This window comes from Chelonia mydas, chromosome 22 (assembly GCF_015237465.2).
Source record: "Chelonia mydas isolate rCheMyd1 chromosome 22, rCheMyd1.pri.v2, whole genome shotgun sequence".
NCBI lineage: Eukaryota > Metazoa > Chordata > Testudines > Cheloniidae > Chelonia > Chelonia mydas.
In genome coordinates, this window is record NC_051262.2 from 5,986,555 (window position 1) to 6,001,448 (window position 14,894).

Genomic DNA, 14,894 nt, shown 5'->3' on the forward strand with positions numbered 1-14,894 from the left:
ACATGAGAGGATTGGGCCAAAAGAAATCTGATGAGGTTCAACAAGGACAAGTGCAGAGTCCTGCACCTAGGACGGAAGAATCCTATGCACCGCTATAGACTAGGGACTGAATGGCTAGGCAGCAGTTCTGCAGAAAAGGACCTAGGGGTTACAGTGGACGAGAAGTTGGATATGAGTCAACAGTATGCCCTTGTTGCCAAGAAGGCCAATGGCATTTTGGGATGTATATGTAGGGGCATTGCCAGCAGATCGAGGGACGTGATCGTTCCCCTCTATTCGACATTAGTGAGGCCTCGTCTGGAGTACTGTGTCCAGTTTTGGGCCCCAAACTACAAGAAGGATGTGGAAAAATTGGAAAGAGTCCAGCGGAGGGCAACAAAAATGATTAGGGGACTGGAACACATGACTTATGAGGAGAGGCTGAGGGAACTGGGATTGTTTAGTCTGCGGAAGAGAAGAATGAGGGAGGATCTGATAGCTGCTTTCAACTACCTGAAAGGGGGTTCCAAAGAGGATGGATCTAGACTGTCCTCAGTGGTAGCTGATGACAGAACAAGGAGCAATGGTCTCAAGTTACAGTGGGGATATTAGGAAAAACTTTTTCACTAGGAGTGTAGTGAAACACTGGAATGCATTACATAGAGAGGTGGTGGAATCTCCTTCCTTAGATATTTTTAAGGTCAGGATTGACAAAGCCCTGGCTGGGATGATGTAGTTGGGGATTGGTCCTGCTTTGAGCAGGGGGTTGGACTAGAGGACCTCCTGAGGTCCCTTCCAACCCTGATATTCTCGGATTCAGTATTACAATGCCAGGATGTATCTTACTGCTATTATAAAAATGAACCATTAAAAAAAAATTGTGAGTAACAAGAACTCAAAGTTTGTTGGCTACAATATTTACCACCACCAGACCACCACCACCAATGCCCAAGTCAGATCAGCCTTTTGGAAATGTTGCTTTATAATATATAATCATCCTACTTTACCTTGTCACAGTGTCATGTCTGGACCATAATCTGCCCCTTATGGGAAGTACTGCCTGCAGGTCAGTCCACCCTGCCTCATGGTCTGGCTCTTTAAGTGTTGTATGATCTGATTATAGATACAAAGACCTGGTAGATACTGGGAGAGAGGAAACCATCCCGGGAGCAAGCAGGGTTTGCAAGGAAACCCTGGTATTGCTTCTTTAAAGGCCTGGGGCAAGGCTCCCCTCTCTCCCAACTGGGGATGAGTTGGGACAAGGGGACGAGCATAAATGCTGCCTCTTCCTTCACGCCGGGCAGATGCCTGCAGACACTGAAGGGAGTGAGAGAAGGCTCCTGCAGGGTCATAGAAGATATGGGTTGGAAGAGATCTCGGGAGGTCATCTAGTCCAACCCCCTGCTCCAAGCAGGACCAACCCCAACTCAGGTGTCCTGAGTCACCAGCCTGAGGACTAAGTGGGGCCAACTGCTTCAATTACCCAGCTGCAGGAGGTGAGCAGTAAGGAGAAGACACAAGAATAGAAGTAAATTGCAACCCAGCTCCAGGAGGAGAGCTGGGGACTCCTGGTAAGGGAGAAGGACAAGAACTGCTTGAACTACCCAAGTTCCAAGAGGAGGGCTGGGCTCATGCCATAAAGACAGACATAATGACTGAGAAGATAACCCTGAGATGATTGGGAACAGAGGTTACAGGGCAGGCTCCAGAAAGCCAGAAGCACCTTTTGTTTATTTGGGACTTTTTGTTATGGAATCTTTTGATGAGGTTTCATAATAAACAAGCCCCAAGGAGAATATTAAGTCAAGCATCAAGAGTGCCTGAAGGAGAGTTACAAGCTTCTTGCGAAGGGAAACTGAGGCAAGGAGTACATGCAGCACCACAGGGCAGGCACAACCTACAAGAGATCTACAATATGGACCAAATTTCTAACAGAATTACGGACATCGATCTGCATAGTAAACCGACACTGGGCGCAAGTAAGAGTTAGGAGCATGAGGACTCAGATTTTTCCCCTCTAGAGTTTTCTTTGTGCTAGATGGTGCTCAGCCCTGCATGCCTGCAAGATGGGAAAAAGAGGATACAAAGAGTCTCCCCAGTGACGGAAGGGCAAGGCACAGTCCTAGCCCTGGTACTACCGGCATGCAAGGATTGAGGGACTCTAATGCCAACAGCATTGCAAGAAAATGCAGGGCTAGGTGAGGGAATGGCCAAGGAGAGAGAGAGCGAGCGAGCGAGAGCGCGAGACACACACACACACTTTGGTCACATACTTACAGGTAAAGTGCAGCCCTTCTACTCAGCAAAGCAGCACAACTGCTCTTAGTGTAGGAAACTTTTTGTTGCCAGGACTAAACTCAGATACAATTTTGTCTAAGCTGTTATTGCAATTGGCACCTCAGATCCTGCAGATGGAGGTGGCCGGCTGGCTGAGAAATGTCGTCACTGGTGATGCATCCAGTGGGCTCTTTCACAACGCCTGTCTCACGAGTGACGTCTCTCTCCAGCCAGATGGTTGCCTCCAGCACTGGGTTCCCAAAACAACAAACGGAAGCTAGAATTCAATTTTTCCTTTAAAGACTTGAGTTTGCAAACCTGTGCTAAGTCCACATAAACGTGCTTTGCTCTCTAACATACGAGCATTTTATTTTACTCTGAAAACTTCTACATTGCAAAATTATGCACAAAGAAAAACACTCTCAACTAATAGTCTGTTTCACTATCCTGACCAATCTAAGGCAGATCTATGGGTCTTTGGGGGAATGCTATACATTCTTGAAATCCCCAAAAGGATTAGGATTTAAGTCAGCAAATTTTAACTGTGCTCAGTATGGAATACAGGTTAGAGGGGACATTTGAAAGGCCAAGGGTTCATGGGTCTAGCTTTCAACAGAGAGCTTACCAAGAATGGCAAAATGTGCCACTGCATCTCAAAAGCAGCTAAGAGAAATGATTGTTTCCAGGGTTTTAGTTCTTGAGGACTGTGGGGATGGAGTGGAAGACTGAAAGAACAGAGGATGAAGAAAAGGAAGGAAGGAAGGAAGGAAAACACCACACTGCAGAGAATGAGGAGGGTTACACTTAATGAGGAGGAGATTGTGTCTGGGGAATAATCTTATAGTGAATGCCATGATTCATTAAGGACACGTGAACATAAATATAAGTCAGAATGTCATTAAAAACTCCACTTTACGTGATTCTCTGTCTTAAAAGCAAACACTAAGTGGTTGCCTTGTTCCACAGATAGAGGTGGGTCGCATCACAGACACTAGAGCATCTTTGCCATCTATCAGGAAAGATGCTGCTATAATGGAAGTACAGACATTTGGAGACTTTTTTTTTTTTTTTTTTTTAAAGTCATGGGTTCCTTACAAATCCATTTTACTGGAGTGGAATGAAAACCAGAATGATGAGTTCCCAAACATGTTCCTAAATCTGACCCGTGATTCAATCCAACCACATTTGTATTCTTTCATATTTGCTTTTTCATAAACATCTGTGTGACTAGTTTTCTCCTCATGAATGACACGGGGGAAAGGTTTATTATGTGGAAGGGACATGGATATTTGTGTGTGAATGCATATATACCAGCTGGAAGGCTCCCCTTGGACAAACGTATGCAACTACTCAGTGGGAATGTAAAAATTCAATGTGAAATCTGATAGTTTGCAATGAATAATCCAGTCAGCCTGGTCTTTGGTTACTCTGCTCTGCTTACCCTGTCTGGTTATACCCAGGCCTAGAAAGTGGTTCTTAACAAGACTCCATTTGCTAGATGGGGGCGTCTAAGCTCTAACACCATGACAATCTTCTCCACAACTGCCCCATGGCAGCTCAGTCTGGGATTTATGTGACACTGTATTTAGGTATAATTCTGGCACTAATGAAACACGACATCCCTTGTCAAACATGAAAATTCATCTACAGTATAAGCTTTCAGGATGGAGACTAGGGAGTGGGAGGCATTAGCCACCTCAAGTGAAGTAATAAAAACTTGACACTTGCCTTACATATTCAGGGGGAGCATGGGGAATCAGCTCCCTCACTCCTGAAATTACTAACAACTGCCTGTGATCTTATTTCTGATCTTATCGTCATCTTGTGACTGTTGACTCTTCTGCCAGACATGATGTAACTTTGCAGATGTTATCTGCACGCAAATGCACACATGGTCAATCTGGACTTTCCCTTTAAAAATTTCCAGACATGGTGCAAAGTAGCTGATCTTTTTGTGCACATGAATAGTGAGCTAGTTTCCTCCATATTCCTTAATGTGTCAGAGAAATGTTTAACACAGAAGCAGTGGTACAAGACATGCAGGAACGATGCAATGCTCAGATGGAGCAGAGAGAAATTTAACACATCAGATAACTCTGCCTACTATTGATCATCATTCAAGTGCAATTGATTCATGCTACCCTTGAAATTTCATCTTATTCTGTTTTGCTTCCTCAACATCTCTATCTCATCCAGGTTCTCTTATCCCCAAGACAACTACATTTTAGAGTCTCTCTCATTTTATAATTCTTCTTCCTTCCCCCTCCTGATGTGTCCACAGGTCATTTCTGCAGCTTCTTAGCTCCATAATCTCTTTCCTTACTTACACAACACCTTCCTTTTCCCCAGAATCTTTAAACCAACTCCTCTGTATTCACTTTAGATTTCTCATTTTGTCCTGGTACAAATGACTAGCAGAAAGACAAGGAAAAATATTGTAATAAGAAAAACCCACAAGTTTTTCTTGTATCCTAGAGAAAGAGAGAACAATCAAGGAAAACAAGATCAGTTCAGTAAAGACAGACAACATGTTTATGCAGTCAATATCTCAGATAAGAGACAACTAAACAAGAGTGCAACCTTAGATACAGCCACGCACAATAAAGAAAACCCCAGAAAGGGGTCAGAACTTGATCGGCCAGGGGCTAAACAACAGGGCCTGATCCAATAAAGCATTTAAGCACATGCTTAACTTAAAGTACATGAGTAGTCTCACTGGGCTGGACTAGGTTCTTATTACTTAATACTCTATAGAAACAAGCCCAACGTTTAGTCCCTATCCAGTGTGCGTTCACTGCAGTAGAATCACCCTCTCTAGAGTCAGCATAAAGACTCCTTCAAAAAACAAGCCCGTCTCTGGAACATGTAATGAGCTTAGCTATTTTAAAAATCAAAGCCACTGAGTCTATCACAGGAGAAGACTGAAGGTGGCTGGCCCCTTAGTTTAGTCACCATCCTTTTGACACTGGGATCAAAGACAGCTACCACCAGTGCTAATGGCAATTTGTTTAAAAATATTTCTGAGAAAACAAATGAGAAGAGATATAAAGTGAAACCCAGTTTGCAAATCTTAGTTTGAAATAAACAATCAATCATTATGTATTTCACACAGTTCGTAAGATTAGAGAGACGTCTCTGAAAAAGTGTGAATGCCCCACAGGGAACAGAATCATAATGAACTGGCAAGAGCCAATGGATCTCCGCTGATTTATTTTAATAATTAAAGTGACTTGGACACAGATTAGCATTATTTTCACTACCGTTTTTAATTTGAAACGGGAAACTGAAAGTGTTTGCTTATCCATAAATACTGGAAAGGTTACATGGTTTAAACACAGCTTCTACAAGTGCCAGTTTTGCTTCGCTACACTCTTTTGTAGCATGTTACAACAATACTCTTCACCGATCGTAACACACCTGTAGGCCTACTATATCAACAGAGGATAAGATTTTTTTCCCCCCTCTCTTTTCCCTGTAGTGGGCAACAGTGTCAAAAAGCTGTGCTAAGTCAATAAACTGGTTTTTCCTACACTCATACCTATAGGTCTTACACGTAAAAAGAAATATCCTTTTCTTTGTACAGCTATGGGATTTGTGACCATTTATTTCAGATGGTGTTTGACGGAAATGAAAGATCTCTATCAGCACATTGCAAAGAGATTAGACTAAACCCTGCTTGGTCCTACAGAAAACTGCATCCCTCAGTAAACCGGTTTCACGGCTGCGAGCAAGCTACTGAGCATGTGGAACAGCTGCTGCATGCGCCTGCATAATAATTCCACTGCTCGTGTCTAATTCACTGCTTCATGAAGAGCTCTGGGGTATGCTGAGGACAGAAAGTGCAATTAAAAATCCCAATTCTATCAACCTTAACTATAATGCTATATTTCTGCAGCTGTTGGGATCCGCTATATGGGTCTGTGAACTGATTGCATGTGCACATAGATGAAGCCATTCTCATGGGTTTACTCAGCAATGTATCTTTTTACTTGTGTGCTACATAAGAATCCATATGATTTATTCTGATTTTGGCAAGGGTGGGGGTAGAGAGAGGCCTGCAAGGGAGCCCTGAGCTGTAAACATATGTCCCTGACGCCTTTCATAACCAATACTCTTTGCATATGGTCAGAGAGAGAGAGAGAGTGAGTGTGTGTGTGTGGTGTGTGTATGTAAAAAGGTGGTAGATTCCGGACCTTTCATGGGGATGCAGTGCTTATCTGCTGAGTCAGCTTGATGTCAGATGTTTGAACTCTGTGTACAGCTAATGGGAACTTTTGCTGATTCTCTCTGAGATTAGTTGAGGTATGTCCTGTTCATTCTTATGAGAGGGTTTAGACTAGTCTCTCTCTCAGGGCCAGTGTGAATTAGAAAGGCCTTGCAGGGAAAACCCAATGAACTGCCCAGCTTGGGAAGAAATCTTAGGCTGGTGTTTATGGTTTTGTTGTTATTTAAATTAACAATAAAGGCAAACCTCAGGAAGCGGGTAAGTTTTGACCCTATTCAGTGCGTGTGCCTTCTGTTCAGAGCAAAGGGGGAACTGCACCAGTTTACAATGTGAAACAACTGCAGGATGGAGGACTCACCTGTTTAACATGAAGCTTTCAGGATGAAACTCAAAGGAAGGCAGCACCAAGAGATGGAAAGTGAGTTCTCTTCCCCTTCGAAGCCTCTATACACTATAGTCTTAATTTCATATTCTGCAAGTCCACACTGGAGCGTTGTGCCAGCATTTGGAAAGCAAGGGCTAGAGTTCTGCTGTAAGGTTGGAATTTTCAAGGGAGTCTAAGGCCTGGTTTACACCAAAATGGTAGATCAACCTAGCGATGTCACTCAGGAGCGTGAAAAACTCACAGCCCTGAGAGCTGTGGTTAAGCCAACCTAAGCCCCGGTATAGACAGTGCTAGGTCAGTGGAAGTATTATTCTATTGATTTAGCTACTGCCTCTCGGAGAGGTGGATGTATGATAGCGATGGAAGAACTTCTTCCATCTCAGTAGCGAGCATCTACACAACAGCACTGCAGCTGTAGTGTTTCTCATGTAGACTTACCCTGAGAGTGTTAGTCACCCAACTCCCATTCAGTTTCAATAGGGTCTGGATGCCTAACTCCCGGCGAGTTTGAAAATTCAGCCTAAATCTCTCCTACAAACCGAGAGGCTCTACCGTCAACAAAGAGAGAGTAACTATGCACACAATTCTCAAAGTCACATAGACCAGAAAATTCAGCCATCAGGCCCCATCCACTTGCCTGGAAACAACTGATCCTCAAAGTAACAAAACTATAAGCACCACTTCTGTAGCATGTTTCATCAACTTTACAAAGGCAGACAAGCCTAAATCATTACCTCCGTTACAGACACAGAAACCTGGGCACAGACTGGTTGAGTGACTTGCCCACGGTCACACAGAGCTGGGGCTAGGACTCACGTCTCCTGACTCCCAGTCCCATGCTTTATCCACTGGAACACTCTCAATCCTGTAGGACACCCTGCATTGCTTTGCCGAGTCTAAATTTAATTGGTCCAAATGATAGGAAAATACAAGGCAACATGTGAGGACTCAATCAGGATTCTTCCTGGTGCTGGCGGTGTATTTCCAGTTGTCTTTGAAAGGGTGCAATGTAGGCTCCTCACCAGTGACAGACCCGCTCTGCCAGACCGCGTGGAGAGTCTATGGAGTCATGGTTCCATCCTTATCTTGGACCCTTTCGAGAAGGTGGCACCACTACTCCTATGCAATAATACCTCTGTTCCCAGCCCCTGCTCACTTTGGGGAAGTCACATTACACCTTACTTTCCCCACTCAGGGATTCTGTGTAGCCCTATCAAAAGTCATGGGCATTAGCAATACCAGCAGCATTGGCAGTTCTGTGTAAATCCTACAGGCACCAAAGACTAGATTCTCAAACCTCCATTCATGTCACTCTCTCTGAGCAAATTCCTGGTGCATACCTGAAATCCATGTTTGCCCCTCCACCACGTGGTCAGCTCCTTTGGTGGCATGTCAATAACAGACACAATGTCTCCCACCTGCAAAAGAATTGCAACATAAATACCACCCCCAATGTAGCTGGAGACAGAGACAGGGCAGTGCTAGAGCGAATGCACATTCTTCTCCATTGCATGAAATCCTAAAGCCATCATCTGCTTTGAGGTATCTGCCCTTGTATAACCTACCGCTGAAGTATGAGACTTAATGCATTATAAATCCTACAAGATGCACCTTTTTAATGTACTCATAAGGAGTTGTTTAAGAGTAGCCAATGGATGCAGGCATGTTCTGATTAAGCGGTGCAGTGTGCACTGAGGTAAATAATCCCCGAAGCATGAAACCCCTTGGGAAATGTTCTCGTTTTTCCCCTCGTACAATATGTGTTTGCATCTCTGACTGCTGCCATCCCCTCACCCTCACAAAGTTAAGAGCTGCACTCAGTTCTCCTGACCTGACAAAGACGTTCGCCTCTGAATCAGGAAGCTAACAAAGCAGTAAGGCAGCGTGACGTTACTGCAGCAGGATGGGAAGAGACCAAAGGGGACAGGGTGGCCAAGGAGGCTTTCTGAAGCTTCCCTCATTCCTTTGGGACCCGGTCCCGAAAAGAGAAAAGGAGGACTTGTGGCACCTTAGAGACTAACCAATTTATTTGAGCATGAGCTTTCGTGAGCTACAGCTCACTTCATCGGATGCCACAAGTCCTCCTTTTCTTTTTGCGAATACAGACTAACACGGCTGTTACTCTGAAATCTGGTTCCCGAAAAGAACACACACAAAACCAGATAAATGGTTTGCACTGTTGCTTCAATGGCTGAAAATGACATTGGCAGAACTCATTCTAGATGCTTATACTAGTTTGGTGGGAGGGTGACTTGTGTACTGCAGCATGCGATACTTTTTTCTGAAATTGAGTAAATTCTGCACCGGATACTATAATAAATGATAACGTAGCTCTCATATAGTGTTTTTCACCACTAGATCTCAAAATGCTTCACAAAGAGATAAGCATCATTACTCCTATTTTTCAGGTGGGGAAACTGAGGCACAGAGCAGTGATGTTACTTGCCCAAGGTCACCCAGTAGCTTAATGGCAGAGCTGGGAACAGAATTTGGGTCTCCTGAGTCCCTACCCAGTGCTCTATCCACTAGGCAACACTACCTCCCCAGAATCTACAGACGCCAGAAATTAGCCAGACTTCTTTACTATTCAGAATCAAACAAAGGTCTGGCTCGGGAATCAGCTTCTTTAAAATGTTTATTGGACAATAAAAATCTTTTTAATATCACAAGAGAGCATGGTCTCCTGGTTTAGGGGTCAGAACCCAATGCTGGGAGACTGGAGATCTGTAGTCTAATCCCAGCTCTACCCTGCTCACTATATGAATTTGGCCAAGCTGCAAGTGTGCTGTGCCTCAGTTTCCCATCTGCAAAATTAGACTAGTAACAAAAACTTACCTACCTCGATAGTTATTGCCAAGCTAAATTATCGGCTTGTACAGGGCTTTGACACCGATAAACAGAACGTGCCATGCTAGTGCAAACCATTTTATTGCTATTATTAATATTGAAACACTGTCAAATAGTCTATGCCCTAAATTATATATACTGTAACTTAAGAGGGATATAGTCTATTTAACTTACATCTTTCTGTTTCACTCTGTGTGTTTGTTTATAGTAGTGAGCGCTGAGCAATGAATCTGAATAAAACCCTCAACACTCCTTAAATATCTGTATTATCTGCAAGGTGGCACAACTAAAGCTGTCATCAGAGAAACACCTTTGGGGCAGGGTCTGTGTTAACCTTTATATTTGTGTGCAATGTTCTCAAAGCTCCAAACAAAATAACAGTGCATACAAGTGAACTGTCACAGCATACTTGCACAGTCCAATGGGCAGCAGAGAAAATGGAGAGAGAGATTTTCCAGCGATCAACACCTACAGTCAGGGCCCAATTTTCAGAAGGGCTCAACACCCAGCAGCCCCATGGTGACACGTCTGGCTGGATTTTCAAAAGAGTGCAGAGCCCAACACACCAAGCTCTTTTGAAACCCTGTCCCCTTATTTTGCGCTCACGCCCTCTCTCTCTCACATGCATACACACACAGAGTACCAGATGCATTTCCTCTTCTACATTTGACAATGAGGAATGTATGTTCCTCTAGTTATTTACCTCAAAGGACAGTTCATCTGCTGCCTGAGCAATGTATCTCTTAATAACATGGGCAGCCGCAATGGCAGGCACGTTAATGGATGATTCTTCATGGACTAGCAGGTGATTCCCCTTGTTATCGATCTGCAACAAAGAGCACGGTAGATTGTGAGGCAGCTGAGGACATGTGGCTCTGCGAATACATTTCACTGGTGCTCATGCATGACAGGGATTTCAAGCTGATTCACAAAGACAGCACAGCTTAGGGGCCCCCTGAAGAGAACAGCATGGAGGGACAATGTAGGGCACAGAATACATAGAAATGAAGAGGAAGGACAGTTTATAAATTAAGTTTCAGAAGGTCACATCACCCCTTCCCATCCATTCACTGTTGAGGATGCAGTCTTTGTGCATTTTCGTATCGAACTCTAACATGACAGTGAATGTGTATGCCTCCCCAGGATCTGTCATGGCATCATATTTGTTTTCTTCGAGTACTTAGAAAAATAATAGAATGACGACAAAAATGCTTTACAAGCAGGGAATTTAATGACAGGAGGGACAATGAGGATGACAAAGCTACAGAAAAAATATAAAATCTAGTCTACTTTTCTGCCAGTTTCTATAATGTCTGAATTTCCAGTAAGAAATTATGGTTCCGCTGGCTTTTTTACCCCCTGCTACGCTTCCCAGTCAGTTTTTAAAACTCAGATTATTGTCCCCATCTGAAAAGCCAGCTGAAAGGCAATTTTGTAAGAGTCTCAATTAATTTGGGAAGGTCAGTCAGGCGAACTTAAGTTTTATTAGAGCACTTTCACTAGTGCACATAATAGCTGAGTTGTAATCTTAATTTCCAGTAAATTCTCCAGTTTCATTCACCTCTAAAAGTCCCTGATCATTTCTCCTTTTGGACTGAAAATCTGCCACACCTCATCTTAACCTAAAGGTTTTTGTTTGTTTGTTTTTTTGACAAATTTGAGGAGAATCACGCCTCCAAATTACAAACATTTAAAATTTAGCTACATGAACATGCTAGCTGGTACATTTCTCAAGATTTGTGAAGTCTAACAAGTTCTTCCTGTGTGATACAGTAATGTCAGCAGGCAATGGGAAGATCTACATACACCACTACTCAGACTGACTAGGGTCAGTACTGTTGTTGACCAAAGGGAGCAGGTGGTCTTGATCACTTACTCCCATTCTTTCCTCCTCCCTCTACCCACTAAGGCTGGCGGTTTAAGTACTAGTGCTCGAGGTGGCTCAAAACAATAAACAGAGAAAGCAGTGCTACCGCTGTACATAAACAGGACCGCTGAGAGCACACAACACAAGCTCTGAGATGGCAAAGCGGAGTAGATAATATTGGTGGTTTCGATGCAGCTGTCTTTAAAAAACAGAGAGCCAGAAATAGCAGAGGAGATCTCAACATCCGCAGCTTTCAAAGAGCAATACATACCCATTGAAATGAGTGCCGGAAGAGGTGTGTGCATCTAGTGCAGCCTATTACCTGGAGTGTCAGTCCATTGCTGAACTTGGCTTATCTAGGCAGCACATTGACCCTATTGCTGTATCACCCGAGTAGCTACCTTCTATTACTCTGTAATTAAACAATGAAAGACTGTCATGTCTTTCAGATGAAAAAATCCAAATAGGAGAAAAAAATCCCTAACCCTTAACATGGAGTCTGATTCTCCCCTGCCTTGTGTAGTCCTTGCCACTTGTGCGAAGTGGGTATGAAATGTTACAAGGGGTGTGACTCCACAAAGTCGGACTACACAACTCCTCTCCACTCACTTTGCACAGGTGTAAGGACTACGGAAGAGGCAGGCTGCTAAGAACAGGGCAGTTGACATGAAAAGCAGCGCTGGGCACTGCACCCTACCTCCATCCATGTGAGGGCAGGCCCACAGTTGATCTTGTTGCCTGCGATGGCTGAGAGCCGTGACAGATAAGCCATCAGCATCTGGGTGACAAGCTGCAGAGGGAAAGAAAGAACAAGTATAATTATTCTGCTGATATACAAAAGCAGAGCCCCTTTCTCCAGGCTGGCATAGTTGTCGTCAAATTAACTGGTGAGGGACGTATGGGCAGTTTGCACTGACACTGATCTAGTTCCTAATACAATGGGATTCTAAGGTTTGGAGAAGGAGAGAAATCAGTGCAAATACTGTTCCAGGAATTTCACATTTCTATATATGTAAGATGAGAAAGGTTTCTCAGTGAAGGCTAATTGCCAGTGCCAAAATATTTTAAGCCCTGAAGTCCTCTGTTTGCTATGCATTTCACATCCAAACAGATTATTTCAATTATGACAATCCAACACATCTGAGAACCACTGAGTAAAACAAAACAGAGGCTGCCTTTTCCCCACAAATGTAAAGTGCTTTGGAACGTGGCAGGCCGGAGTGGTGAAACATTCATTTTTCAAACCATAAATGAGGGCTTTAAAAACATCCTTAGTACTGTCCCTTATGCCGACGTAAAATGACTTTTACCAAGTCACTTTGATCTAAGCTATGGAGATAGTATTAAGAAGTTCCAGGACAGTCTGGAGTCTCCAAGACCAAATAAAACACCGTTGACCCAAAACATCTGTTTTAGTGTTTAATTTGGGAAAAAAACCAAAAAACCAAAAAAACAAAAAACCAGAAAGAATGAGAGACATCACACAGCTGCAAAACCACATTCCAAGGTGGGGCAGTATGTTAGATGTCACAGCATCTCCTGTGCACATAGATACTTTGTATCCAACCTCATGCTATACAACCTACAACAGGTGCGTTGGAAAAACAATGGTCCAAACACAAATCTCAAAACCCTGATCCCACTGAAGCTAAGGTCACCACTCCATCAGTGTCAATGGGACTACAATTTGGCTCCATATCGCCATGCTGTCAGATAATAGTCCTGGATCCTGCTGGCTGCACCCCATGGACCTTTCTAAACCTGCATGGAGCCCCAACAAAGCCAAAAGGGCTCTATGTGGGAGCAGGGGTCTAACCCATATGGAGCATTTTGCAGGACTATTAATCACAAATAGTAGATCTTCAAATCCTTCCTCAGGCCAGGCTCTTAGTGACTCCAAATTGCTGCCAAGAGTATTTTTATAGACTGGTCTCTAAATATGTAGTTTCTGTGCCCTTTTTTAAGTAATTTCCACAATATTTCACATGAGGCAAGCTTGCAACAGGCAGAGTGTAATTCCCAGCTCCTCTCCCCAATGCCCACATTAACCTCCCAGTGCTGGGAATAACTTAAAAAAAATGTACAAATTCCACTGCCAGCAACTGATGCAGAAAATAATGAGTCTTGAAAGGCCAGCAGAGCCAGTGCCTACAGGATGAAAATGCCACAAAATTAATCTTGGAGCATGTTATTCTACTTATTTATTGTTTAACTGCTCCATTCCCCTGTCACATTTAGGAGATTATTATTTTTACGCTGTCTTCAGCAATATCTTGCATCCAATACAAAACCAACCAACCAACCGGTGTAGGTTCCCTGATGAGATATTGGGTGAAATCCTAGACTCGCTGAACACAGTGTCAAAAACTCACCACTGACTCCAATGGAGCAATGATTTCACCCACTGTCCCCTTTCTCCACCCTCTTCCCATTTGGTTTTAAAGGAGTATAGATCCAGATTTACAGATAGAATACACTTTGCTTTGTATGCCTGAAATGGCTTTGAGTTTTCTTATTTTCCCCTTTTTCAGTCACAGGGCTTATGGGCGGGCAACACTGGCCTCTTGATACTGAGAGTCAGGATTTTTCTGCACTCATGCCTTTGCAATGGGACATGTGCTTGCAGCCATCAGGCCTAAGGGAGAAGTGACCTGTGAAATGAAGCAATAGGCATTGTCCATCACTGTAATGCATGCTCTTCACACAGACACTGAGGTTTAACAGAGGATGTTTGGTTATGCTTGTTTGATTCAAATAACCTCCTGCAAACTACACATATTATTTTTCCCTCCCAGTCTTCCAAAGTGATGCACTTGCTTCCTCCAAGCAGATGATTTTGGACACAAATAAACACTTGAAATGATAAACAAAGACTGAGTATGAAGCTGGAAATCTGAAGGGGAATACTATCTGCTTTCACAAAAGGCCAGGATAAAAGTATTCTAACCAACCAGATTTCAGTTCCAAGGAGTTTTTACAGGTAATTGAGAATGAAAAACACCTTTCTACACTGAGAAAAAGAACTTTTCTTTTTAAATAAGCTTTTTGAAGCTCCTCCTAAGATCGCTCTAACACACACATATATTTTATTTTTATAAAACCCAAAGCAATTTTTGGTTTATAGATATAAATTTACTATCCCAAATACTGTCTCCTCCTTTAAAACATTACAGACCTTTAACCACTTAATATTCCTAGCAAATCATCACTGTTGAAGTTAAGTCAGCAAATATCCATGTCATTAAAAATGTTTCCAAAGATACAGTAAAATTCTGATCTAAGTAATTGACGGTACAGCATGGATTAAAAGTCTG

The 14,894-nt window shown here is 43.1% G+C and overlaps 1 protein-coding gene across 4 annotated transcripts in view; it reads right to left on the reverse strand.

The window, feature by feature from the left end:
• ARHGAP32 (Rho GTPase activating protein 32) overlaps positions 1-14,894 on the reverse strand; it is a 266,577-nt gene that overhangs the window by 99,435 nt on the left and 152,248 nt on the right. For all 4 annotated transcript variants that reach the window (XM_037882261.2, XM_043534160.1, XM_043534161.1 and 1 more), the window contains 3 exons: positions 12,278-12,370; positions 10,417-10,539; positions 8,207-8,284 (listed from right to left, as the gene is read on the reverse strand). In XM_037882261.2, coding sequence (XP_037738189.1) covers positions 8,207-8,284; positions 10,417-10,539; positions 12,278-12,370 — 294 coding nt within the window. The remainder of the gene's footprint in view (positions 1-8,206; positions 8,285-10,416; positions 10,540-12,277; positions 12,371-14,894) is intronic.